General features: G+C 44.9%; 1 protein-coding gene across 1 annotated transcript in view; it reads left to right on the forward strand.

The window, feature by feature from the left end:
* Nucleotides 1-26,596, forward strand: part of DNAH3 (dynein axonemal heavy chain 3) — a 176,547-nt gene that overhangs the window by 137,406 nt on the left and 12,545 nt on the right. Inside the window, exons 49-54 of the mRNA XM_062180013.1 lie at nucleotides 380-596; nucleotides 3,809-3,991; nucleotides 10,137-10,335; nucleotides 12,789-14,930; nucleotides 21,612-21,837; nucleotides 26,104-26,348. Of these exons, the coding sequence (XP_062035997.1) occupies nucleotides 380-596; nucleotides 3,809-3,991; nucleotides 10,137-10,335; nucleotides 12,789-14,930; nucleotides 21,612-21,837; nucleotides 26,104-26,348 (3,212 nt within the window). The remainder of the gene's footprint in view (nucleotides 1-379; nucleotides 597-3,808; nucleotides 3,992-10,136; nucleotides 10,336-12,788; nucleotides 14,931-21,611; nucleotides 21,838-26,103; nucleotides 26,349-26,596) is intronic.

Raw genomic sequence — 26,596 nt, forward strand, 5'->3', positions numbered from 1 at the left:
TTTGGTTTTGAAAATATTTTTAAGTATTTCAGTGCAGTTGCTTTCATTGATAATCCTGTGTATTTTACTATATGTATTTTATTTTTAAAATATTTATTTGAAAGAGTTACAGAGAGAGAGAGAGAGAATTTCCATTTACTGGTTCACTCCCCAAATGGCCGCAGCAGTAGGGCCATCTTCTGCTTCTTTCCCAGGCATATTAGTAGGGAGCTGGTGTACACGCCCTCTATCCTGTTAACTTATCTTCAGATAATTTTGGATTCTGGTGGGCCATAGCTAGCGTGTATCCTTCTCATGTCCTCACATCTGTAACCAAATTTGTGCTAGACCTCCCTGAAGGAAGTTGGGTTGTGCCTAACCGCTTTGATATCCTTGGCAGGGTCGTTTCCATGTGCAAATATTTTCAGGAGAGCGTAAAGAAGCTTTCGCTCGATTACTACAACACACTTCGCAGACACAACTATGTTACCCCCACATCCTACCTCGAACTGATTCTGACCTTCAAGACACTCCTGAATAGCAAGAGGCAAGAGGTAGATATGATGAGAAACCGCTACCTGACCGGCTTGCAGAAACTTGACTTCGCAGCTTCTCAAGTGAGTTCTGCCAAAACAGAACCAGAGACAAAAAGGCCTAGGACAAGGTGGATGTGGTGGGGCTACTTGTTCAGGTGCAGAATTTAAGAGGGCACCAGATACAGACAGTATCTGACCCTGTATTTGCAGAGCTCACCTAATTTAGCTCATCCCAATCCTGGCCCCCATGGGATCATGACTGTATTTAAGATTTTGCTATTAGGTTCATCATATATTTTTTGCATTAATTTTTATTTCTTAAAATTAGCAATTCAAGTACAATTTATCTTGAGTGTTGAGGGGGTAGGGTTGGTGCTGTCTTAAATTTTGTGCCCAAGGATGGTACCTCACTTTGTCTCATTGTTGTGGGGAACTGGGCAGGAAAAGGCAGTGGTTATGAGCAAGGCTTTGTGAAGTCAAACCTGGCTCAACTCTAGCTCTGTGACCTATCAGCTATAGAGCCCTGAACACAATGATTTCACCTCTTTGGACCTTAGTTTTCTCTTTTATTAAAAAGGTGATAATAGCTTTTACTGCACAGAGCTGTTATGAAGATTAAATTAACTGACCCAAGTATAGCCCTTAGCAAAGTGCATAGCATATAAGTTATTAACTGATCTGTACTTGGAGCCACTTGACAAACCAGCAAAAATTATAGCGATATTAAAAGATGAACTTTAAGCATCAACAAAGAACTGAGGCAACAAATTAATTTATAGTAGGCAGACCTGTTTCGTATACAGAAAATCTACCAACAGTACATCAGAGGCAACCTCTATTGCTTCACTCCTGGAGGTATTGGGTTCAGCTTTGGGCCTTGGCTTTTAGAGAGGTGTTGAAAACAAGAGTCTGTCCAGATAAGGGTGAGCAAAGTTTGTAATTGGAGGAGCAGAAAAAAAGTCTTTTCTAGATAGTCTAGACCAGAAAGGAGAATGGCAGTGCTGGTTAAGGTGCCTCAAGCCCTCCTGCATTCCTGGGGCTGTGTCTGAGAAAAGTATTGTTATCATCATCACATTACAAACAAATACAGAGAGGCCAGATGAGTTGCCTGTGATGACACAGCCTGCTACATGGCTGAGCCAGAACTGAAACTCAGACCTGTGTGATGCCAGGGCCCGTGTGACACTGGCTGCTGTGCTTTAACTCACACAGGTTTGATGAGAGCAGTGGGTACAAGGACAAGAAAACACTCTTCTAATTTGAAATCCAGTCTGTGTGTCTGAGCTGCCTTGAAAGGCAGAATCAGGACCAGTTAGTGAAAATTGTATGGGGTAAACTCCAGCTCTTCAACAGGAATATCTAATGGATTTACTTGTCTGAAAAGTGGCACATCTTATTCCCCTAAGAAGTGGTAAGCTTGGCCGGCGCCGCGGCTCACTAGGCTAATCCTCCGCCTTGCGGCGCCAGCACACCGGGTTCTAGTCCCGGTTGGGGCACCGATCCTGTCCCGGTTGCCCCTCTTCCAGGCCAGCTCTCTGCTATGCCCTGGGAAGGCAGTGGAGGATGGCCCAAGTGGTTGGGCCCTGCACCCCATGGGAGACCAGGAGAAGCACCTGGCTCCTGCCATCGGATCAGCGCGGTGCGCCGGCCGCAGCGTGCCTACCGCGGCGGCCATTGGAGGGTGAACCAACGGCAAAAGGAAGACCTTTCTCTCTGTCTCTCTCTCACTGTCCACTCTGTCAAAAAAAAAAAAAAAAAAAAAGAAGAAGTGGTAAGCTCCCCATCATTAGGCACTGGCACCACGGGTTCTAGTCCCAGTTGGGGCGCCGAATTCTGTCCTGGTTGCTCCTCTTCCAGTCCAGCTCTCTGCTGCGGCCCAGGAAGGCAATGGAGAATGGCCCAAGTGCTTGGGCCCTGTACCTGCATAGGAGACCAGGAGGAAGCACCTGGCTCCTGGCTTCAGATCAGCGCAGTGCGCTGGCATGCAGCCATTTGGGGAGTGAACTAACGGAAAAAGGAAGACCTTTCTCTCTCTCTCTCTCACTGTGTAACTCTGCCTGTCAGAAAAAGAAAAAAAAAAGTAGAAAAGCAAATTAGCTCTATCACTAGTTGAAACTAGTAAAAAAAAAAAAAAAAAGAAGAAGAAGAAGAAGACGACAAACAGAGGCCAGGAAACCACTTGGGAAGAATGTTTTAGAAGGCATCAGACAGTCTGAGTCGGCTCAGGCTGCTAAACAGAATACCATACACTGGGTGGCTCCAACAGTAAACCTTTATTTCTAAGTTCTAGAGGCCGGGAAGACCAAGATCAAGGCAGCAGCAGATCACTGGTGGGTGGTGGGGGTTCCTCCCTGGTTTGCAGCCACCTTCTTGCTTCACATGGTGGAAAGAGATCTTCACATCTCTTCCTTTTTCATAAGGGCATTTATCCCATTATAAGTCCTACCCCCACCCTACCCTGCCATGACCTCATCAAACACTAATTACCTCCAAAGGCCCTAGCTTTACTGCCTTCAAGTTGGGGCTTAGACCTCAACATAGGAATCTAAAGGGGACAAAATCATTCTGTCAGCAGTGCTGGAAAGAATAGCTTTGAAACTTTCTTCTATATCAGATATCTCATCTATGTACATTTATGTATCTTTTTAAAAAAAAATTCTTAACTTGATTTTGCTCTATCTCTCCCTACCCCCAACACTAGAATCTAGGTTCAGTGAAAGAAGAAGCTGTGACTTCTTTTAATCTTTCATTTATCATGATGTCTGGTGCCTAGTATAGTGCTTGTTTACAGAACATAGTATGAACTTAACTCAGTGTTGAAAAAAAATCAAAGATAAACACTCGTCAATACATACCTGATCCAAATGTCCGAATCATTACTACCCATTTTCTACACACATTGTAGGTTAGAGAATCATTTCAAAATGAAATGATTTTTTTGCCATTTATTTTAAAAGATTTATAGTCAGAGTTACACAGAGAGAGAAGGAGAGGCAGAGAGAGAGGTCCTCCATCCAATTGTTCACTCCCCAATTGGCTTCAACTGCCAGAGCTGTGCTGATCCAAAGCCAGGATCCAGGAGCTTCTTCTGGGTCTTTCCATGTGGATGCAGGGGCCCAAGGACTTTGGCCATCTTCTACTGCTTTCCCAGCCCATAGCAGAGAGCTGGATTGGAAGTAGAGCAGCTGGGACTTGAACTGGCACCCATATGGGATGCTGGCTGTACCCAGCCCCAAGTGTTGCCATTTTTGACGTTGACATAGCTAACCTGGATTCCTTCCACCCCTTGGTAGGTGGCAGTCATGCAAGTGGAACTGACTGCCCTTCAACCTCAGCTCATCCAAACCTCTGAGGAGACTGCTAAAATGATGGTGAAAATTGAAGAGGAGACCAGGGAAGCTGATGCCAAGAAACTTCTGGTGCAGGCAGATGAAAAAGAAGCCAATGCCGCTGCTGCCATTGCTCAAGGAATCAAGGTATAAAGACCCAAGGGGAAGGGAGGTGACTTGTCCTGCAGAATGTGTGTCATCATGCCCATCTTGCAGATGAGACAACTGAGGCTCAGAGTGGGTAGGCGGCTTTTCCAGCCTCACATGGCTAAAAAGTGATGAAACAAGTCTTTCTGATATCTGGCTCTCTCCAGGAAACTTTCATGTTTTTCCAAATATTTTCCATCTCAGAGTCAAAGCCTACAAGATTCAACATGCTATTACCTGGTCTTTTACTACTTTCCTCTTACTCTGCTCTGGTCACTCTGGCCTTCTATCTATTCCTTAAATATTTTTTTATTTTTATTTTTATTTTTTGACAGGCAGAGTGGACAGTGAGAGAGAGAGAGAGACAGAGAGAAAGGTCTTCCTTTTGCCGTTGGTTCACCCTCCAATGGCCGCTGCGGCTGGCGCACTGCGGCCGGCGCACCGCGCTGATCCGATGGCAGGAGTCAGGTGCTTATCCTGGTCTCCCATGGGGTGCAGGGCCCAAGGACTTGGGCCATCCTCCACTGCACTCCCTGGCCACAGCAGAGAGCTGGCCTGGAAGAGGGGCAACCAGGACAGAATCCGGCGCCCCGACCGGGACTAGAACCCAGTGTGCCAGCGCCGCAAGGTGGAGGATTAGCCTAGTGAGCCGCAGCGCCGGCCTATTCCTTAAATAAACACATGACACACTTCTACCCCAGGGCCTTTGCACTGACTGTTTTCCCTGCCTGGAATGCTCTTCCTTTGGAGATCTACATGACTGTCTTCTTCACCTTCATCACATTTTTGCTCAGTTGTTCCTTGCATGTTATAGGAATGGAACAAATATTTGTTTAAGACAGAATGTCAAATCTAGATGACCCATTTGAAAATAATTTCTGTACCAAACAAGAAATAGTTCACCAAAGGGCTTGACCTACATTCAGGTTTTAGAAGAAAATCTGAAATACCATGATGTGATGTTACCTATTTCTCAAAGTACTTTGGAGTACATGATTGCATTTGAGTTTCATAACTACGTGGAGACTTAGAAATGGCAGGTATCAGTTTCTGAGGGCTGATGGCATCAAGATTCAGTGGTAAAATGACTTTCCAGAGCCACACAGCTGGTTAGTGGGGTTAAAATCCAAAGTTTATGGCCCTTAGTTTAAGATAATCGCCCCATGCCTCTTCTTATCAGTTAAAGAATTCTTTTGACTGTTCTTCAAAGAAGGGCTTGAACAAGAAGTAGCCTGTGTCCAGCTTCTATTATAATAAGTCACAGGGCATTTTCTCAAAAGGGATAAGCCTTCCAGACTAGCCCATCTCCAATGAGTCCTGAGATGTGGCCCCTAGAAGATTCCTTGGGGTCCAGTCCCTAGTCTCAGAATCACACAGTAGATACCTGGTTTGTGATTGCTGTTTACTCCTAGGCCTAGTGGCTTGGACAGGAGGCAAATGGAAACCATAAAAGATGGTGGACACGAGGCACCAAGAACCATGATCTACAACAGGGTGACAGTAATAGCTACTTCCTGTCTGCACCATGGTGGTTTCTTTGGCATTGTATCACTTAACAAGTATTTATTGAACACTTGCTGTTTGTTGGCACTTTTCTAGGTTGTAGGGAAATAGGTGTGAACAGGAGAGAGAAAATTCTCTTCTTTATAGAGATTGTATTCTCTTCCACTTCTACTTGATTTATCTCACCTTTTATCACCCTAGCAGCACTACAAGGCAAATGGTATCATTCCTAGTTTACAGATAAAAAAATCATGATATAAAAGCTGCAATGGCAGCTGGCACCGCGGCTCAATAGGCTAATCCTCCGCCTGCGGTGCCGGCACACCGGGTTCTAGTCCCAGTTGGGGCGCTGGAGCCTGTCCCAGTTGTTCCTCTTCCTGTCCAGCTCTCTGCTGTGGCCCGGGAGTGCAGTGGAGGATGGCCCAAGTGCTTGGGCCCTGCACCCCATGGGAGACCAGGAGGAGGCACCTGGCTCCTGGCTTCCAATCAGCGCAGTGCGCCGGCTGCAGTGCACCAGCCGCGGTGGCCATTGGAGGTTGAACCAACAGCAAAGGAAGACCTTTCTCCCTGTCTCTCTCTCTCACTGTGCACTCTGCCTGTCAAAAAAAAAAAAAAAAAAAAAGAGCTGCAATGACTTGTCCAAGGCCACATAGCTACCAAGTGATGGAATCAGCAATCGAACCCAGAGTGGTTTGACTTCAGACTCCTTGCATTTGACCATTATTCCAAAAGCTGCAAATGGACAGCCAGGGAGTACAATGTATACTTTTATGCATGGTATATGTTTTATAATCAGAAATAGTTGTCAACCTGTAACAATAATGAAATTTAAACTAAAAACTCCTGAATTTTCAGCTTTGCTTTAAAAAGCAATCGGTCATCCTGGCAGCGCTGGGCTTGCCTTCTTCTGTCTCACCCATCAGCAACATTGAGTAGGTGGTGCTTCTGGTGTGTTCCAGGTCAGCAAAGCCCCAGCCAGCCCACTTCCCATACTTAGACTGCTGGCCTGGCCCCTGCTTGCTCTTTTTGGTCCAGACTAGAATAAGGCATTTCAAGCTTCAGATTTGCTTTTCTCTTTCCTAGCCTTAGTTTTTTCATCTATAAAAAGGGGTACTAAAAGAAAACATGTAAAGCTTACGGCGTTTGTCAGAGCTTACTGGTGCATGGTGGTTATTCTCCAAAACCCTTGTCCTGTTCCCTGTAGCAAGTGGACTTGGCAGTGTGGTAAAGGCCAGCCTCCTGCACATGTGGGGACTATAGGGAAGAGAAGCATCACGCCCAGCATTCTGCCACATAATGTCAGGTAAAAGAGCAGCTTCCTGGAGCAGGACGGAGGTTAAGAATGACACAAGATTTACAAGGAGATGACCCAGGGCTCCCCACCACACCCATTCCCAGGGAATTAGGTGCCACCTCAGGTTTCGATGTAACAGGGAATGACATCCTGGAGGTGAGCCAGGAGGTGGAAGAAACCATCCAGGGAGCGGGGGAGGGGAATCTATATCGGCTCTGCAATTTCCTTGAGGCTCTTGTGTGAACAGAATCCCTTCCTGACTCTTCCAAGACCACAGACCTTCTCTGCCCAAGGTCTGCTAATTTCCTCTAATCTCCTCACAGCCCTAGAAATGACAGAACATAGGAGAGCACCAACATAGTGCCCAGTGTGTGGTAGGGGTGTGGTGGGGGCTTAACAGTGCAAATGGCCTCCTTGCTGGGAAGATGAGAGTGGAAAGGAAGAGTCAGGTCTCAAACACTTGGTTCCCAAGTACAGTGGTTCTCTTTAATTGGTTGCTTCTCTTCAAGTTAATGAATCATTTATTCTCCCCTTAATGAGGACAATGAATGATGCCAGAATTGCTGCAGATCTAATTACGTTGCATCAGCGTGTGCTGTGCTTCAGATGTCTCAGATGGCCCTGTTGCTCCTTGCATGGCTTAGACACAGGGCCATTTGTAATTATAATGTTTTCTTCATAGAAACAAACGTTGTAGCAACACTTAGAAGGAATTTTTAAGAATACAATTGTAATGCCTTTTTCCATTTTCAACCTCAAATAGAAATGTCCTTCTAGTCCCTGCCCATACACATGGTATTTTTATGTTATTGCAATCATAGTTTAATGGTGATTTTTCATCATGCTTTCTCCCCCACTTAACACCTTACCAGAAGGTTTTTCAAAAATGTTGTAATCATTTTAGTGATCATTTTGTGTAGGTGCATCGCACATCAAGTGGCTGTTCCCCTCCTGTGAATTGAAATCTATTTCTTCTTGCCCTTTGCTTTCAGTGTTTCATTAGTATAAACTGGAATTTTGCAACAGAGTTTTGCATTAGAATCAGCTTTGGAATTTTAAAACTACAGGTGCCTAGACCCCACCTAGACTGAATGAATCAGAATCTCTGGGTGTGGAGCCCGACTAGGGAGATGTTTTAAATAGCGCTCAATGACTTCAGTGCATAGCCAGGGTTGAGAATCACTGTTACAGTTAATGTCCCAATGAGGGGCCTTTTTGGGTCACTTGACAAATCAGCTTGCTGCAAGACTGAGCTGGAAGCCATGCCTTGTCCCTTAGGAGCAGCAGCAGAGCTGCCAGACCACAGGGAGCCATGAAGCATGTGTAGGTCACTAGTTGTCTGGAGATGCCTGGGATTATTACATCTATCAAGTATCCAAACCTGTGGCCGAGCCTTTGGCCTCCTCTGCCACTAGACCACTTCTGAAGTTGACAGAGAAACAGCAGGACCAGCTTTGGTTCTTCTTCCTCTTTTCCTTATCACCATCTGAAACAGGATAGTCCATTTTGATCAGGGCATAGGATGTGGCCCATTTTGGGGGTGGGTGTGGGGAGATGTGTTTTTTTTATTTTATTTTATTTATTTATTCAACAGGTAGAGTTACACACAGTGAGAGAGAGACAGAGAGAAAGGTCTTCCTTCCATTGGTTCACTCCCCAAATGGCCACTACAGCTGGCGCTGCGCTGATCTGAAGCCAGGAGCCAGGTGCCTCCCCCCGGGTCTCCCATGCGGGTGCAGGGCCCAAGCACTTGGGCCATCCTCCACTGCCCTCCTGGGCCACAGCAGAGAGCTGGACTGGAAGAGGAGCAACCAGGACTAGAACCTGGCACCCACATGGGATGCCAGCACCGCAGGCGGAGGATTAACCAAGTGAGCCACTGTGCCGGCCCCGGGAGATGTGTTTTAATATGGTGAAGCAGAGAGTTGCCATACATTCATAAAGAAAAGCAAGATAGCTAAAATGAAGAATACATACAGAGAGACATAATACATGCAAGTGTGCACATGTGGGAAACAACTTTTGCTTTGTTTGCCTTCACAGTGAACACATGGGCTAGAAAGACTTCAACACACGCTACTTTAGATTGTCTAAGAATCGATGCTCTCTTGTGAAGTTTCACTTCAGTTATAGCTGCAGTGCTAACAAAGAGTCCACTGATTGAGAAATCAGGAGCCTGGCTCTGTGACTAACCAGCTGTGTGACCTTGGCTAACTCATTTTACCTCTTGGGACCTTTTTTTTTTTTTTTTTAGGTAGAATTTGGTAATTCTATTATTAACTAATCTATAAGGTCCCTTCCAGTTCTAAAATGCTATGTTAAATTTTGTGGTTTTTTTTTTTCAATTAAAACATAGTTCACATACCTTTAATATTCGCCTTCTTAGATGCTTAGTTTTCAGTGTATTCTATTCACACAATGGTGCAACCATCACCACTATCTAATTCCAGAATATGCTTGCCACCCTAAAAGAAGCCTTTATTCATTAGCGGTCACTCCCCATTCCCCACCCCTCTCCAGTCCCTGACAACTATTCACCTACTCTCTGCCTCTATGGATTTTCCCATTCTGCACATTTCACATAATGGAATCATATAACAGGCAGCCTTTAGTACCTGATTTCCTATGTGCTTACTTTTACTTACAGTGTTTTCAGCATTCATCTATGTTGTGGTGGGGACAAGGCCTTCATTTTGTTGTGGCTGAATAATATTCTACTATATTAAATTTATGTTTCAATGAACCAATAATGGACAAAACATACACTGCCTCATCTTCCCTGAGCCCCACCCTATCTCTGACCCCTTACCCAGCTCTAATCTATCCCCATTTTCCATCCTTATGTTGCCCTAGACTGTACCCTGTCCACAAGCTTCATCCTGTCCCCGACTCCACCACCCACCTCCCCATCTCTGATACATTCCAGACCCTCACCCCATTCCAAACCTTCTTCTACTCCTCATGCTTTATTTCTTCCCTCAACTTGACCCCACCTTCTTCTGAGTGTTGAACTCTGTCCCTAAGCCTCATCCTTCCCTCCATCCCTAATCAATGAGTTTGAAGCCACCCTATTTATATGGATCTTGGGAGTTTGTTAAAAACCAATATTCACGTGTCCGAGACATGCAAACCCCAGACCCCGAAGGCCACATGTGTATCTCTCTTGGTCATCAGTGGTCAGAGCCAAGCTTGGGTAAGGAGTTCAGGAGGAGGCACCACTCTTGAGGGGCACTGGCAGGAAGTGCTTCTTCCTGGTTCCTCTGCTTCCTCCAGGAGCAGAGCTCTGCCTTGCCCCCATGTTTCAGGCACCAGGCAATTCATCCCTTTTTGTTCCTGCACTGCCCACAGAACGAATGCGAGGGGGACCTGGCCGAGGCAATGCCAGCACTGGAGGCCGCTCTTGCTGCACTGGACACCTTGAACCCAACTGACATTTCACTGGTGAAGTCGATGCAGAACCCACCAGGCCCTGTCAAGCTGGTCATGGAGAGCATCTGTGTCATGAAGGGGCTGAAACCAGAGAGGAAGCCAGATCCCAGCGGCTCCGGTAAATGCCATCCCACCCACCCCTGGCAGGAAGGGGACCAGTACCCTGTCCCCCCAACCACCCCAGGCCTGCTGACTGAAACATTGAGGTGTTTTTTGTTTTGTTTTTTTAAGAATTAAGAAAGATACTCAGGTGTGTACCTAAATATTTCTCTGAGGTTCTTTGTCAGCCTTTGTCCTCCCGGTTAGGGGGAAAACACAGGAGTCTGTAGATGAAGCTGAGCTTAGGCAAGGGCCTGCCTGAAAATCATTATAAAGGTGATGGTCACACAGAAAAAAGGTCTGGTGTGAAGCAAACACACACAGAGTTGTGTGTGGGTGAGAGACGGAGACAGACAGGTGAGACAGAGGGAGGTAGAAAAGAGCTAACCAGACAAAGAGAATGGAACATAGACAAAGAAAGTGACAGAAAAAAAGAAACTGAGACTGAAAAATAGATGGCAAGACCCAGACCCTAGTCATGCACATGTGCATGTAAGAACACTGTGCCTGCACACTCATACACATACATACACACAAACTTACACACACACACACTGAAGAGGGAGAATCTAGAAGTGAAAAAGCAGGAGGGAGAAAGACAGGCACAGGAAAATTGGCAGAGAGAGGCAGGAAGGGAGAGATCCTCAGACATAGACAGGAGAGAAAGACATTGAGGGAAAGAAAAAACGTAAAGAAACTGAGAGCCAAAAATGCTGAGAGAAAGAGGGAAAAAAAATGGAGACATACACATGGAGACCCAAACACCAAAATGGAGAGAAAGACTTGTAGGAAGAAAAGAGACCAGAAAGAACAGAGACTGAGACAAAGATACACAGGTTCTTGTCTTCTGAGGCCCCCTGTGCTGGGAGCACTCGTACTGTTTCTTCCGGTTGAGATGTTAGACACCCCTGATCCCTCATCTAGGACCCTCAGGCTCCTACTTTTGCTTAGCATTCCCCCTTTCTGGCCAGTTTCAGACCAACACCACGTGAAGAAGATGCAAAGGTGATCGGAAATGGTAAGCCAAGAAGTGACCTTTACAAGAGAATCCTGTAGTGATACAGCTGACATATAAGTTGGCCTGAGTAAGGAGACACTAGCCAGGACTTCTGTCCCCTAGAATCACTCAGGAGACTAAAGAATGCTGAAGCCCATGTCCCACTTCTAGAGAGATTTATGTTATTGGTTCAGGGTGTGACTTGAGCACTAGTTTTGTTTTTGTTTAAAATTCCCCGAGAGATTCAAAGGCATAGCCAGGGTTGAAACCTGCTGAGAGATCCACAAATGAAGTGATGTGGCTAGATCATGAATGCCAATTCTCACTTTAGATCATAGACAGTCACAACAGAATCCATTGTTATATTAAAATTAAAGCCAATTGTATATACTATTTGTCCAGGCTGTAGAATTTCATGAGTATATTTGGAGTGGAACAAAAGCGCAACTGAGCTAGCTTTGGTTACCTTAAAACTAAATGAAGCAGATTATCGTCCATAATGCAAACAGAAATGTTCATGGGAAGTGTTTGGCTGACTACTGGGCTTGCAATTAGGAATGGGACATGTTGTATTCAACACGATGTCTCAAAGTATAACTTTTTTGACAAGCCTCAGCCTGGCAAGTACCATGAGCCAAAAAGACTCCCAAATTCTTTCCAACACATCAACAAAAGGAGGACTGTTCTGGGATGGGATCATGGCTCACCTGATTCGTTTTAGACAGCATGATGGGTACTAAGGAGAATAAAAGCATCATGTCTGGGTAAGCCACACCTGCGAGCTGCTTCCCTGAGACCACTGCCTCCTACCCTCACTGTTTCCTCATAAGAAGGACCAATTGGGTTTCATCCAACCTACCTCATATTCCAATCACGTGCCTGTGGGCTGTGACTCCTGTTGCCCTCTCCATCTATGAAAGGGATAATGGGGTAATATTCAAATTTACTGGTAACTATCAGATACTGTTCTGGAGTCTCATAAATACAGCATTAACTTACAGCTTACAGGGAGAAGTAGACAATAGAAAGTAAGCAAAAAATTACAGATTGCAATAGATGCTATCAAGGGAATGGATCTTGTAGTAGGCAAGATGAAAAAAATACTGGCAGAGGTTAAGACAGAACACACACACACACACACACACTGAAGTCTAGGGAAACCCCTCTATGGAGATGGCTTCTAAAGTGAGCCCTGAAGTCTGGTCAGAAGCCAGCCGGGTGCCATTTACAGCAAAGACAAAGGATTCATGGTTGAGAAACCATTAGGATCACAGAGAATTAAAGGATGATTCTCCATGACCCAAGTCCAAGGAGCAAGGCAGAGGTGAAGTAAGTGAACTGAACCTGCCAGACCATGATGAGGATCTTGAGGGTTTTTTCCTCCAGTACAACCAAGCAGTAGCCACTGCAGGATTTTAAATCTCAGCCAGAATGTCTTAATACAGCCTGTTTTGTCTGTTTCTTGTACCAAACAGGTAAGATGATTGAAGATTACTGGGGAGTGTCAAGAAAGATCCTTGGAGATTTGAAATTCTTGGAGAGTCTTAAGATGTATGACAAAGACAACATCCCCCCAGTGATCATGAAGCGGATACGGGAAAGGTTCATTGATCACCCAGAGTTCCAGCCAAACGTGATTAAAAATGTGTCATCTGCCTGCGAGGGTCTGTGTAAGTGGGTGAGGGCCATGGAGGTGTATGATCGTGTGGCCAAGGTTGTAGCTCCCAAGCGGGAGCGACTGAGGGAGGCCGAGGGAAAGCTGGACATACAAATGCAGAAACTGAACCAGAAACGAGCGGAGCTGAAGCTGGTGGAAGACCGGCTCCAGGCCCTGAATGATGACTTTGAAGATAAGAACAACAAGAAAAAGAACTTGGAGGAAAACATTGAAATCTGCTCCCAAAAGCTGATCAGGGCAGAGAAGCTAATCAGCGGCCTTGGGGGAGAGAAGAACAGATGGACAGAAGCTGCCCGGCAGCTGGGCATCCGCTATACTAATCTGACGGGGGACGTGTTGTTGTCCTCAGGAACTGTGGCTTACCTGGGCGCCTTCACAGTGGATTATAGGGCCGAGTGTCAAAAGCAGTGGTTGGCCAACTGTAAGGACAAGGTTATCCCCGGCTCCAGTGACTTCAGCCTCAGCAACACATTAGGGGACCCTGTAAAAATCCGTGCCTGGCAGATTGCCGGGCTTCCCATTGACTCCTTCTCCATTGACAACGGCATCATTGTGTCCAATTCCAGACGCTGGGCCTTAATGATTGACCCTCAAGGGCAGGCCAATAAGTGGATCAAGAATATGGAGAAAGCAAATAAACTGTCTGTCATCAAGTTCTCTGATAGCAACTATGTGAGGACCTTGGAAAATGCACTGCAGCTTGGTACCCCAGTCTTACTCGAAAATGTAGGAGAAGAACTGGATGCCTTTATTGAGCCCATCCTGCTCAAAGCAACATTCAAGCAGCAAGGGGTTGAGTACATGCGGCTGGGTGAAAATATCGTTGAATACTCCAAGGATTTTAAGTTGTACATCACCACCCGTTTGAGGAACCCACATTACCTCCCTGAAGTGGCTGTTAAAGTCTGTCTCCTCAACTTCATGATCACCCCCTTGGGTCTCCAAGACCAACTCCTTGGCATTGTGGCTGCCAAGGAGAAGCCAGAACTGGAAGATAAAAAGAACAAGTTGATTGTCGAAAGTGCCCAGAACAAGAAGCAGCTAAAGGATATTGAAGATAAGATCTTAGAAGTCCTCTCCATGTCTGAGGGCAACATCCTTGAGGATGAAACTGCCATCAAGGTCTTGTCCTCCTCCAAAGTGCTCTCTGAAGAAATCTCTGAGAAACAGGAAATAGCTTCAATGACAGAAATGCAGATTGATGAGACCCGGATGGGCTACAAGCCAGTGGCTATCCACTCTGCCACCATCTTCTTTTGTATCTCTGACCTGGCCAACATCGAGCCCATGTACCAGTACTCCCTGACATGGTTCATCAACCTCTACATGCATTCGCTAGCCCATAGCACGAAGAGTGAGGATCTGCAGCTGCGAATCAACTACATCATTGAGCACTTCACCCTGAGCATCTATAAAAACGTGTGCCGCTCCCTGTTTGAGAAGGACAAGCTGCTCTTCTCCCTCCTCCTGACCGTCGGCATCTTGAAAGAGAAAAAGCGAATCAGTGAGGACACTTGGTGCTTCCTGCTAACCGGAGGCATTGCCCTGGATAACCCCTTCCCCAACCCAGCTTCTGAATGGCTGTCGGACAAGGCGTGGGCCGAAGTTGTTCGTGCATCTGCTTTACCAAAACTGAAAGGCCTGATGGAACATTTTGACCAACATTTGGATGAATGGAAAATGATCTATGATTCAGCCTGGCCCCACGAAGAGAAATTTCCTGGACCTTGGAAGTTCCTTCAAGGATTGGAGAGGATGGTGATCCTCCGATGTTTGCGGCCTGACAAAATGATCCCAGCCATTCGAGAGTTCATTGCTGAACACATGGGGAAGGTATACATCGAAACACCTACATTTGATCTTCAGGGATCCTACAATGATTCCAATTGTTGTGCACCACTGATTTTCATATTGTCTCCAGGCGCAGACCCAATGGCAGGTAAGGACAGAGCATTATGTGAGCAATGGACGACACCAGCACATCCCTTACAGCAGGGATCTCTCACTCTGATGGCAGTAAAGGCCAGACAGTGAGGAGGCTAAGACAGGGGGGTGGAGTGAAGGGTGGAATAACTGGAGGCTTCTTTTGCCACCTAACGGGGCAGCTGCTACTCAGCACCCGACAGATTGCACCATCGGCAAATGTGAGCCCAGCATCGCCAGCCATCTGGTTTCCCGAGAGAAACCAGAAATGTAGAACTGACTCATTAAATCTCCATCATTCATTTCTTTCTTTTTTTTTTTTTTCCTTAAAAAGCTGTGAGGGCCAAGGTCAAGATTGGATGCAGCCACTGGCTGCTAGTTTATCACTTTTGTCTTAAACCATTTTCTCTGACTCTTACTTCTTTAATTTTAAAGATTGTTAATTCCTTTGAATAATTAATAGTGTAGGAAGTTAAAAAAATATCAAACCAGACAAAAAGATACAGCATTGTTGCTTAAGCAGGGGTGAGAAAGGGGCAAGGGCTGAGAAAGTCTGGTAGAGTGCGAGGTATATTCTCTTTCTCACCCTGTCAGAGGTAACTACTCTTACTAGTTTGTATATCTTTTCAGAAATTGTGCATCTAGAGGGGCGTGTATTGTGCATCTAGAGCAGTGTGTATTGTTCTGATCTTGATGCTTTAGTTTTCTCTTGTTGCTGAATGAAGAAAGAGTCCCGAAAATGCAGGTGGCGAGAATGCCTCTGAGAGAGCTCAGAAGTTTGGTCAGAAAGCCAGCACTCCTTGCCCCTTGGAGGATAGCAGAGGAAGAAGCTGTGGTGGACTGATGAGTTTGCAGGATCCTGAAAACACCAAAATTTATTGTCAAGGAGCCATTCATCACCCTTTGCGGTTTACCCTTAGGTCCTTGTTGTGGCAGATTTGTAAAAGAGAAGCTAGGGGGAAACAAGAAAGGTAAAGCAGAGCTTTTCAGGGACTGGGATGCTAAGAAGATTCCATTCAGTCCCAGCATGTTTTCAGGTCCCCAGCTCCCAAACTCCTCAATAAAGTGTTTTGAGTCCACCCCCCTTCCCCAGTTAAAAAAAAGAAAGGTAAAGCATAGAAGAGGAGAAAGGTCAGACTAGGAGCTCATTATGCTAATGAAGATAAATGATTATGATAAAGTGGTGATGCTGGGGCAAGTGTTGTGGTGCAGTGGGTTAAGCTTCCACTTGGGATGCTCACATCCCATATTGGAGTGCCTGGGATTAAGTTCTGCCTCTACTTCCAATCCACCTTGGTGCTAATATCCTTGAGAGGGAGCAGATAATGGTCCAAGACCTTGGGTCCCTGTCACCTATTCATGGAGTTCCTGGCTCCCAGATTCAGCCTGGCTAAGTCCTACCTGTTTCCAGCATGTGGGGAGTGAACCAGTAGATGGAAGACCTCTGTCTCTCCCCCGCCCCCCATTACTTTGACTTAAAAAAAAAAATGCTTTAAAAATGGTGATGTATTGGTAGAGGATGGGCTGGTGAAGTCCAGGCTCCCACAGACCAAGCTCCAGGGGTGGGGAAGCTGTGTACTGCCAAGGGCCACTTGGATATTCATAACATCATTTGTGGGCCATACACAATTATAAGCTTAAAAATGAGGCTGCTTTAGAGTTATTGAATTTTTTAAAAGGTTTATTTATTTTTATTTGAAATGCAGAGTTACAGAGAGGCAGAGAGAGAGAGAGAGAAAGTTTTCCATCCACTGGTTTACTCCCCAGATGGCCACAATGTCCAGAGCTGTGCCAATCCGAAGCCAAGAGCCAAGAAACTTCTTCAGGGTCTCCCATGTGGGTGCAGGGGCCCAAAGACTTGGGCCATTTCTGCTGCTTTCCCAGGCCATAGCAGAGAGCTGGATTAGAAGTGGAGCAGCCGGGACTCAAACTGGTGCCCATATGGGATGGCAGCACTGCAGGTGGCTGTTTTACCTGCTATACCACAGCGCCAGGCCCAGATTTATTGAATTTTGAGTGCCACGTGCAGTTGCCTTGGCAGCGCCAGACCAAATAATTTTTCAGGCCCTATATGGCACACAATCTGGATATCCCACACCCCTGCCCCTTGATCAGATTGATCAGATTCAGCTTGAATGACTTCATAGGAAACCTCATTCCTCATAGTCCTCACATCAGGAGGTACATGCAATACTGTCTGTTGTCTTCCCTTTTGTGATGAAGACTGGTGAGTGGGGTCAGGCAGGGTCCATGTGAGCCAGCCCTCCACTCCTCCACCTTCCCTTACAAAGCAACCCATTGGTCTTTCACTTAATGTAATGGTTCTCAATATTGGCTTCACATTGGAGTCAATTTGGGGAACTTCAGAAAAAAAAATCAATGCACAGGCCACACCCTAGACCAATTAAATGAAAAATCTTTGGAGTGAGATCCAGGCATCATGTTTTATGGAGCTTTTCAGGTAATTCCAATAGGCAGTGTTGGCAACCACTGATTTTAATGGCTTTTTTGCTGTCTTTGAAAATTATTACCAAGATCCATTATGTCATTATGTTGTTTGGAATGCAAAATGGTAATAGTTTAATTCTATCCTTCCTTGTGCATTTATTAGCTAGCACTCTTCTATAATGAAGAATTTTCCTTTGTCATCTCTTGTTTACTCTGAATATGGTTTGAATAGAATAGGTCAAAAAGGTGCTTGATTTTTACTTTTCATTTGCTGGCATTTAGAATATTCAGTTGGTGTCCGGTAACCTACATAGTGAACCAATAAGATTTTTTTCACACCTTTGTGAGTGTGTGGATTTTCACATAATGAATATTTCAAATATGATATTGTTTGACTCTACTGAATTCATTATTCTTTTTGATGCTCAGATTATTCACTCCATTACTTTGGGATTTTCTTCATGCCTGTGCCTGCAGGGTTTTTTCCCCTTAATTTCCATTTTTATTCAAAAGGCAGAGACGGAGATCTTCCATCTGCTGGTTCACTCCTCAAATGCCCACAACATCCAAGGCTGGGCCAGGCTCTAGGTAGTAGCCCAGAACACAGTCCAGGAACTTACATGGTGGCAAGGACCCAATTACTTCAGCCATCACATTAGTAGGAAACTGGAATTGGAAATGGAGCCAAGACTCCATCCCACTGACTCCAATATGGGGTACGGCTGTCCCAAGGACCAAATGCTGGCTCCTTCTAGAACTGTGTTTCAGGCTCATGTTGTATATTTCTTGCCTCAGACCTCGTAGTAAACATTTATTGAAGGAATCCCAGTTCTTTTAGCAAACAGTGGTGTTTGAGGACCACAATCTGTGTGCTAGAAGTGCCCAGTACTACTGGGTAGATCACTGGTTGCAGAACTTACTGTGACTCATTATCTCTCTGGCTGTATCTAACCTGCAGTGGTTTGAGTTTTATCTTCAATGACTATATGTTTTTCTAAAAGTTATATATATTTCTTCCAAGTCTGTGCATTTGAATAGAATTCTGGATGTTATATTTTGTATTTTTTCTTCAGTGACGTTTAAATGTTTCTCTTATGAAGTCTGTATTAGTTTTTAAGGGCTGCTGTAACAAAGTGGCTTAGAAGGGGCCCATATGAGCGCAGGGTTCTAGTCCTGGCTGCCCCTCTTCCAGTCTAGCTCTCTGCTGTGGCCCGGGAAGGCAGTGGAGGATGGCCCAAGTGCTTGGGCCCCTGCACCCGCATGGGAGACCAGAGGAAGCACCTGGCTCCTGGCTTCGGATCGGCGCAGCGCTGGCCATGACAACCATTTGGGGAGTGAACCAATGGAACAAAGACCTTTCTTTCTGTCTCTCTCACTGTCTATAACTCTACCTGTCAAATTAAAAAAACAAACAAACAAACAAAGTGGCTTAGAAAACAGAAAATTGTTTTCTCACAATTCTGCTGCCTACAGGCCCAAATCAGGGGGTCAGAAAGCTTGATGTTGTCTGAGGCCTCTCTCCCTGGCTTGTTGATGGCTGTCTTCTCCCTGCAGTCTTCCTCTGGGTGTGTGTCTTTCTTTTTTTCTCCTTTCCTTTCAAGGACAGTAGTCATATTGGATTAGGGCCCACCCTAGTGACTTTATTTTATTTTTTAATTTATTTTTCAAAGTGTATACTTATTTATATTGATTTGAAAGGCAGAGAGGAACACAAAAACAGAAATCAATCTTCCATCCACTGGTTCCCTCCCTACATGCCTATAATAACAGCCTGAGCCAGGCCCAAGCCAGAAGCTGTGAACTCAATCTGGGTTTCTCACATGGGTGGCAGGGACTCAAGTACTTGAGCCATCACCTGCTGCCTTCAGGGCACACAGTAGCAGAAAGCTGGGTCAGAATTAGAGTAGCCGGGACTTGATCTCAGGCACTTCGAAGTGGTGTCTTTTTTTTTTTTTTGGCAGGCAGAGAGAGAGAAGAAAGGTCTTCCTTTTCCGTTGGTTCACCCCACAATGGCCGCTGCAGCTGGCGCGCTGCGGCCGGCACACCATGCTGATCCGAAGCCAGGAGCCAGGTGCTTCTCCTGGTCTCCCATGTGGGTGCAGGGCCCAAGGACTTGGGACATCCTCCACTGCACTCCCTGGCCACAGCAGAGAGCTGGACTGGAAGGGGGGCAATGGGGACAGAATCTGGCGCTCTGACCAGGACTAGAACCCCGGGGTGCCGGCGCCGCATGCGGAGGGTAAGCCTAGTGAGCCACAGCCTCGAAGTGGTGTCTTAATGATTCACCAAATGCCTGCCTCAAGACCTCATTTTAGTGTAAAAGACTCCATAAAGACCCTGTCTTCAGTTGTAGTCACTTTCTTAGATATTACAGATTAGGAGTTCAATATATGAATTTAGGAGGAACACAATTCAGCCTCAGATGGAGACCATATACAATCCTTAAGTTATTAATTCTGATTATCCTATTGCTGAATGTCCCCTATAGTGATTTACATCCTCTTGTGGTTTTGTATTTTTTAATATAGGTTCACAATAAGCAAGTTTTTGTTATTATGTGAAAGTCTCACATACCTTGTATTTTAGGGATATTCTAACAGAACAGCTTTGTATATGCCAGCACTGGTGCCCCAGGGAATTTGCCAGTCTAGATCAGTGTTATGGAGAATTTCTCATCTTGGGAATCCCACACCATGGGGTACTTTGAATTCACACCCTTCATCTGCATGTGGCATAAACTTAGTGCTTTGATTTCTAATGGGAGAGTTGTTTTTTTCCACCCAGGCTCTAGGCCAGTGACAAGTTGTGCGCTGCTTCTGTGAGTCAGCAGTTACATCTCTGGCCTTCTTAACATGAAGGTGCAGCCCTCTGAGAATCCTGAGATGGCAGTCAAAGTTCCAGCCCCACTTCTTTTGAGTACAAAGCTGTGTATCCCGTGATCTTTAAAACCCCCACATTTAGGGACAGGCATTTGACACAGTGGCTTAATTCATTGCTTGGGGTGCCTGGTTTGAGTGCCCACCACTCTGTTTCTTGCTGTCATACAGCTTTGGAGGTAGCTGCTGAAGACTCAGGTATTTGAGTTCCTGCCACCAACTAGGGAGACCTGGATGGACAATAGAGTTCTGGGCTCCTGGCCTCATCCTGGCCCAGCCCTGGCTGTTGTAAGCATTTAAGGAGTGAGTCAGCAGATGCGAGATAGAGATAAATCTCTCTCTTTCTCTCTCTCTCTCTTATTCTACTCCGTCTCTCTTTGTCACTCTGCCTTTCAAACAAATAAATCTGTTGACTGGTTAAATATAGTATTTTCTAATGGGGAAGTATTACATAGCCATGAAGGACATGTATGGGTGTGGGAAAGATCTGTAAGATACATTGTTAAGTGAAAAAAAAGCAAATGCAATATGTACATTTCATATAAGTTTTTTTTTTTAATTTCATATAAGTTTAATAGTATATGGCTGTGGACGGATCTGTACATCTAATAACATTGACTACCTTTGGGGAAGAGAGAAGTGAAAGAGACTTACTTATTTCATTGTTCAAATGCATTTCCTACTAAAATAAATTTATACAAACCCAGTTCCTAGTTGTTTAGATATGTGTTTTCCTCTCTAGTTTTGAGTTTCCTCTTCATGTTTTGCACCTGAGAATTTCCCTTTCTTTCAAACTCTGATTTTTTTTATTTCCACTTTGTATAATTTTGTCTATGAAAAAAATGTATATTGAGAGCAAAAATGCAGCTTCATCTGCTATCTCACTGGATACCTAAATTTCCTAGGAAGATCTTTATTTTGTGATTAACAGGAACCACTTGAGTTTTCTTTTTTTTAAATATTTATTTATTTACTTAAAAGGCAAAGCAAGAGAGAGTGAGCGAGCTAGCTTACATCTGCTGGTTTACTCCCTAAATGGCCTCAACAGCCAGGTCTGTGCCAGGCCAAAGACAGGAACCAGGAACTCTACCCTGGTCTTCCACATGGGTAGCAGGGGCCCAAGTACCCAGACCATCATCCACTGCCATCCCAAGTGCATTAGCAGGGAACTGGATAGAAAGCAGAGCAGCTGAGACTTGAACTGGCAGTCTGATATGGGATGCCTGTGTCACAGGAGTCAGATTAACCTGGTATGCCACAACTCAGGTCCTGAGTTTCTCGGTCCAAAACCTTAATGTAATTGTTCCTTTGTGTTGCTATTGTGTTAGCTAACCTATCTTGTCTCAAAAAGCCCTCTTTCTTCTTGGTTTCAGGCCTGCTGAAATTCGCTGATGATCTAGGCATGGGAGGTACCAAAACACAGACCATCTCCCTTGGCCAAGGGCAAGGGCCTATTGCTGCCAAAATGATCAGCAATGCTATCAAAGATGGGACCTGGGTAGTCCTACAGAACTGCCACCTGGCCACAAGCTGGATGCCCGCACTTGAGAAAATCTGTGAGGAGGTGATTATTCCTGAGAGTACCAATGTCCGATTTAGGTGAGTTGCTGTTCCCAACACTGCGTGTCTCTGGAACCCAACCTCTAGCTTCAGACTTGATGCTGATGACTGGGAATCAAAGACTAACATGACAGTCCTGCCCCTAAGAAGCTCTCATTCGAGCAGAAGGCAGCCCACAGATGAATAATGTCAATACCAGATAGTACCTGGTGTGTTTTTTGGTCTGAACAGGAGCCATGGAGCACAGAAAAGGGTTGGGAAAGTTAGGGCATGCCTGCAGATCTGACAAGTACCTGGGGTTTTGAAAGGTGACTAGGAGTTTGCTAGGAAGGACATTCCAGGCAGCAGGAACATTTGTAAAAGCAGAGAGCCATACAAAGGGAATGTTGAGAAGTTATCCTATGGTTCTGGGGTATATGCTGTGAGAAATGTTTGGGAGATGTGTCTAAGACGGTAGGTTGAATGTCAAAAAATTTGATTTTTAAAAATTATTATTTATCTGAAAAAATTATTTATCTGTGGTCCACGTACCATTTGTCATAACTCTGATATTTTTGGAGCTCCATGGAATTTTAATCAAAATTGAAAATAGATATTTGGCTTTTGCAAATTTTAAAGCCAAGCAAGGCTGGGCCCCAGCTTTTGCATTGGTAGAGTGACAAGATGAACCAGGTAGACTTTTTAGCCCCTGTCATCATAAACATTCAAATTTCTTTTATTCCAGGCCAGGGGTCAGCAAACTATGGCCTAATGGCCAATTCCAGCCTGTTGCCTATTTTTGGTATATCTTGCAGGCTAATGTTTAAATAGTTGAAAACACTAAAGAATAATATTTTGTGGCACGTGGAAATTATACAAAGTTTAAATTTCATTATACATAAATGTTATTGAAAAACATCTGTATTTATTTGTCTATTATCTGTGGCTGCTTTTGTGATGCAAGTGGTTGCAACAGAAACCATGTAGGTTCACAAAGTCTAAAATATTTACTGTTTGTTCCTTTACAGGAAAATTCTGCTAACCACTATTCTAGGCAAAAGGCTTGCTAGTTGTTTTCATTTTAGTCATGTCTGCCTGAAGACAGAAATGTGTTTGGTGCTTATTTACAAAGTCAGATCGAACCACAGTTGATTTATATTCATATAAGACTTCCAAAGGAGAGTTTAAGAAAGGCCCAGTCATTTCAGAAAGTCTGGTTTTGAGTGGATTCATTGAACATCAATGGCATTCTCAGTGAAGAAAATATTATGCATGCTGATTTTTGAGGTCTTCTAAAATATGATTCTAACCCAAAAGGCATGAACTCAAGTGCCTGCAGAGGCCAGGGATATAAAAAAAAAATTAGTGAAGAGCATTGGGGACATGAGAAATAGTCCACTTTCCACAGTGCAGCAGCAGTCATCATGGGCAGTTGGTCAATAGGGAATGGTGGGGACTATGGTGAGCAGGGGGCACATGCCCTTTGGAAAGGGCAGTGACTACTTAATATTAGCCAGCTGTTGTGTGCAGGAATGCAGGCTTCTTTTGAGCAAATTTTCTGATGATTTTAAAGGGATTGTAGGAATCTAGAGTTTTAAAAGAATGTCCTAGATTTTTAAAAGTAAGTCATAGATTGTTAAAGATTGACAATTAACGTATTCAAAGATACATTACAGCATTGTATGGATTCAAATGTTATGAGCCAAGTGACACTCACACATCTGCAGCCTGAATCAGGTCTTAATGCTACCAATTTACGATCCTTTGTCTCCCCTCTCAGACATGTGTTTGGACCACAGCCAGCTGCTCACCAAGCCCAACTACATATCCCCTGTTCTCCTTTCCTCCACGTGGTTGCTCAGCTCGTGTCCTGTGTCTCTAATGACCTCCCACCCAATTCCACCTGCTGGAAATCTCCCAAATGTCCAGCAAAACAACAAACAAAACAAGCTATCCCAGTGTATATGTAACTTGAGCTTGGGTAGGAAAAGCAAATTAATGAAAGCCTGAAATGCAATAGCCAAAATGTTAACCTATACGTAGAAAACTTTTAAATCTCATTTCCTTCTATACACCACTACATATGCTCTCGTTGTGTGTGTGTGTGTGTGTGTACATGTTTTAAGAGGCAGAGAGAGGGGCAAGAGATGTGGAATACTAAGTTAAGCCTCCGCCTGTGGTGCTGGCATCCCATAGGGGTGCCACTTTGAACCCTGGCTGCTCTACTTCTGATCCAGCTTGCTGATGGCCTAGGAAAGCAGTGGAAGATGGCCTATGTGTTTGGGCCCCTGTACCCATATGGGAGACCTGGAAGAAGCTCCTGGCTCCTGGCTTTAGATCAGCCTAGCTCCAGCTGTTGCAGTCATTTGGGGCATGAACCAGTGGATGGAAGACCTCTCTCTCTATCTGTCTCTTCCTCTCTCTAACTCTGCCTCTCAAACAAATAAATAAATCTTAAAAAAAAAAAAAAAAAAAAGAGGCAAAGAGAAAATCTTCCATCACTGGTTCACTCTGCAAATGGTCACAACAGTCAGGGCTAAGCCAGGCTGAAGCCAGGAGCCAGGATCTTCTTCTGGGTCTCCCATGTGGATACAAGCACCCAAGTACTTGAGCCATCTTCTGTTGCTTTTCCAGGAACATTAGCAGGGAGCTGAATCGGGAGTGGAGCAACTGAGACTCGAACCAGCACCCATATGGCCACAGTGAATTTTTTGTGTGTGTTTTTTTCTTAAAAATTTAAATAAGATTTATTTATTTATTTACTTGAAAGGTGGAGTTACAGAGAGAGAGGACTGACAGAGAGAGGGCAGAAACAGAGAGATAGAGAGATCTTCTCTCTGTTGGTTCACTCCCCAGATGGCTGCAGCTGCCATGGCTGGGTCAGATTGAAGCCAGGAGCCAGCATCTCCATCCAGATCTCCCACATGGGTGTCAGGGGCTCAAGCACTTGGGTCATTTTCTGCGGCAGAAAATTTCCCAGATGCATCAGCAGTTAGCTGGATTGGAAGTAGAACATCCAGGACTTGAATTGGCACTCCAATATGAGATGGAGGCATTTGCAAGCAGTGACTTAGCCTGCTGTGCTATGATGCCAGCTCCAACTTCTGTATTTTAAAGAAATAAATTCTCCATATTTTCAAGGCTCATTTAAAATACCATGTCCTTTATGACAGGTCTCAGCACATTTTCTATAAAGGGCCAGATAGTTTATATGTTAAGCTTTGCACACCAGGTGTCTCTGTTCCTACTATTCAACTCTGTTGTTGTAAGATGAAAGCAGCCATAGACAATATATAAATGAAGAGTCATTGTGTTCCAATAAAACCATTTACAAAAAATGGGCTGGACTGGATTGAGCTCCCTGGCCATAATTTGCCAACTTTTGCTCTTCTGCATGCTTGGCAGTCTCCATCCCATTAAAACCTCTTCTTCCTTTAGGCCCCTCATAGCCTATTATTTTCTTCCCTCCCTGTGGTTTTGATTTTCTAAAGCCTTGTGCCATAGCATCCCGTGGGCTTGTCTTTTATCCCTTGCTTGGCTCCCATTTCCTTTATTGCAACAAGGCTGTGAGTAGCTGGGAAGCTGGAACAATGCTTTGTTCCCTTCAGTCACTTCTGTGGTGCCTGATATAGTATTTTGCCCATAGTGGATGCTAAGACAGTCTGACAGGGGCTAAAGAGCAAGGGCTTTGAAGTCAGAGAATCCTGAGTTCACTTCTAAGTGATATGTCCTCTTTTTTTTTTTTTTTTTTTTTTTTTTTGACAGGCAGAGTGGAGAGTGAGAGAGAGAGACAGAGAGAAAGGTCTTCCTTTTGCCGTTGGTTCACCTTCCAATGGCCGCCGCGGCTGGGGCTCTGCGGCTGGCGCACCGCACTGATTCGAAGCCAGGAGCCAGGTGCTTCTCCTGGTCTCCCATGGGATGCAGGGCCCAAGCACTTGGGCCATCCTCCACTGCACTCCCGGGCCATAGCAGAGAGCTGGCCTGGAAGAGGGGCAACCGGGACAGCATCCGGCGCCCTGACCGGGACTAGAACCCGGTGTGCCGGCGCCGCAAGGCGGAGGATTAGCCTGTTGAGCCACGGCGCCGGCCTTGAAAAGGCCTACCTGACCTCTCCATGTCCCTGTTTCCTCACTGGCAAAAGGGGATAGTTAGTCCCTTCTCCTAGGGTAGCTATGAGGATTAAAGGAAATGAGAAAACATATATTAAATTCTTAGCATGAGTTTTGCATTTAGTATGCTTAATAAATCGTAGCTGTTTTTGTCTATTACTATTTTGTAATATAACTTTGCATTTGCTATACATATTTGAATCCACTGTTCTTCCAGACTCTGGTTAACCAGCTATCCATCAGAGAAGTTTCCAGTCAGCATTCTTCAGAATGGGATCAAAATGACCAATGAGCCCCCCAAGGGGCTCCGGGCCAACCTTTTACGTTCCTACCTCAATGATCCCATCTCAGACCCCGTGTTTTTCCAAAGCTGTGCAAAGCCAGTGATGTGGCAAAAGCTATTGTTTGGCCTTTGCTTCTTCCATGCCATTGTTCAGGAGAGAAGAAATTTTGGACCCCTAGGTGAGTCATGACAGTACACCTGGGTTGCCTGGGGGAGGGATCACAGGCAGATGGAGGGAGGTGAGTTTACAAAGTGTGTGCTGTTTGGCACTCAGATACAGTTGTTGGTAAAATACAATATAAGTAGATTCCTTGCAATATTTGGTATATATTTAGACTAAATGTGACCTGTCATTTATCTGAAATAAAAATTCCACTGAGTATCCTGTATTTTTATTTGCTAAATCTGGCAACCCTACAACCAGGTC

The sequence above is a fragment of the Lepus europaeus genome, chromosome 21 (assembly GCF_033115175.1).
Source record: "Lepus europaeus isolate LE1 chromosome 21, mLepTim1.pri, whole genome shotgun sequence".
Taxonomy (NCBI): Eukaryota; Metazoa; Chordata; class Mammalia; order Lagomorpha; family Leporidae; genus Lepus; species Lepus europaeus.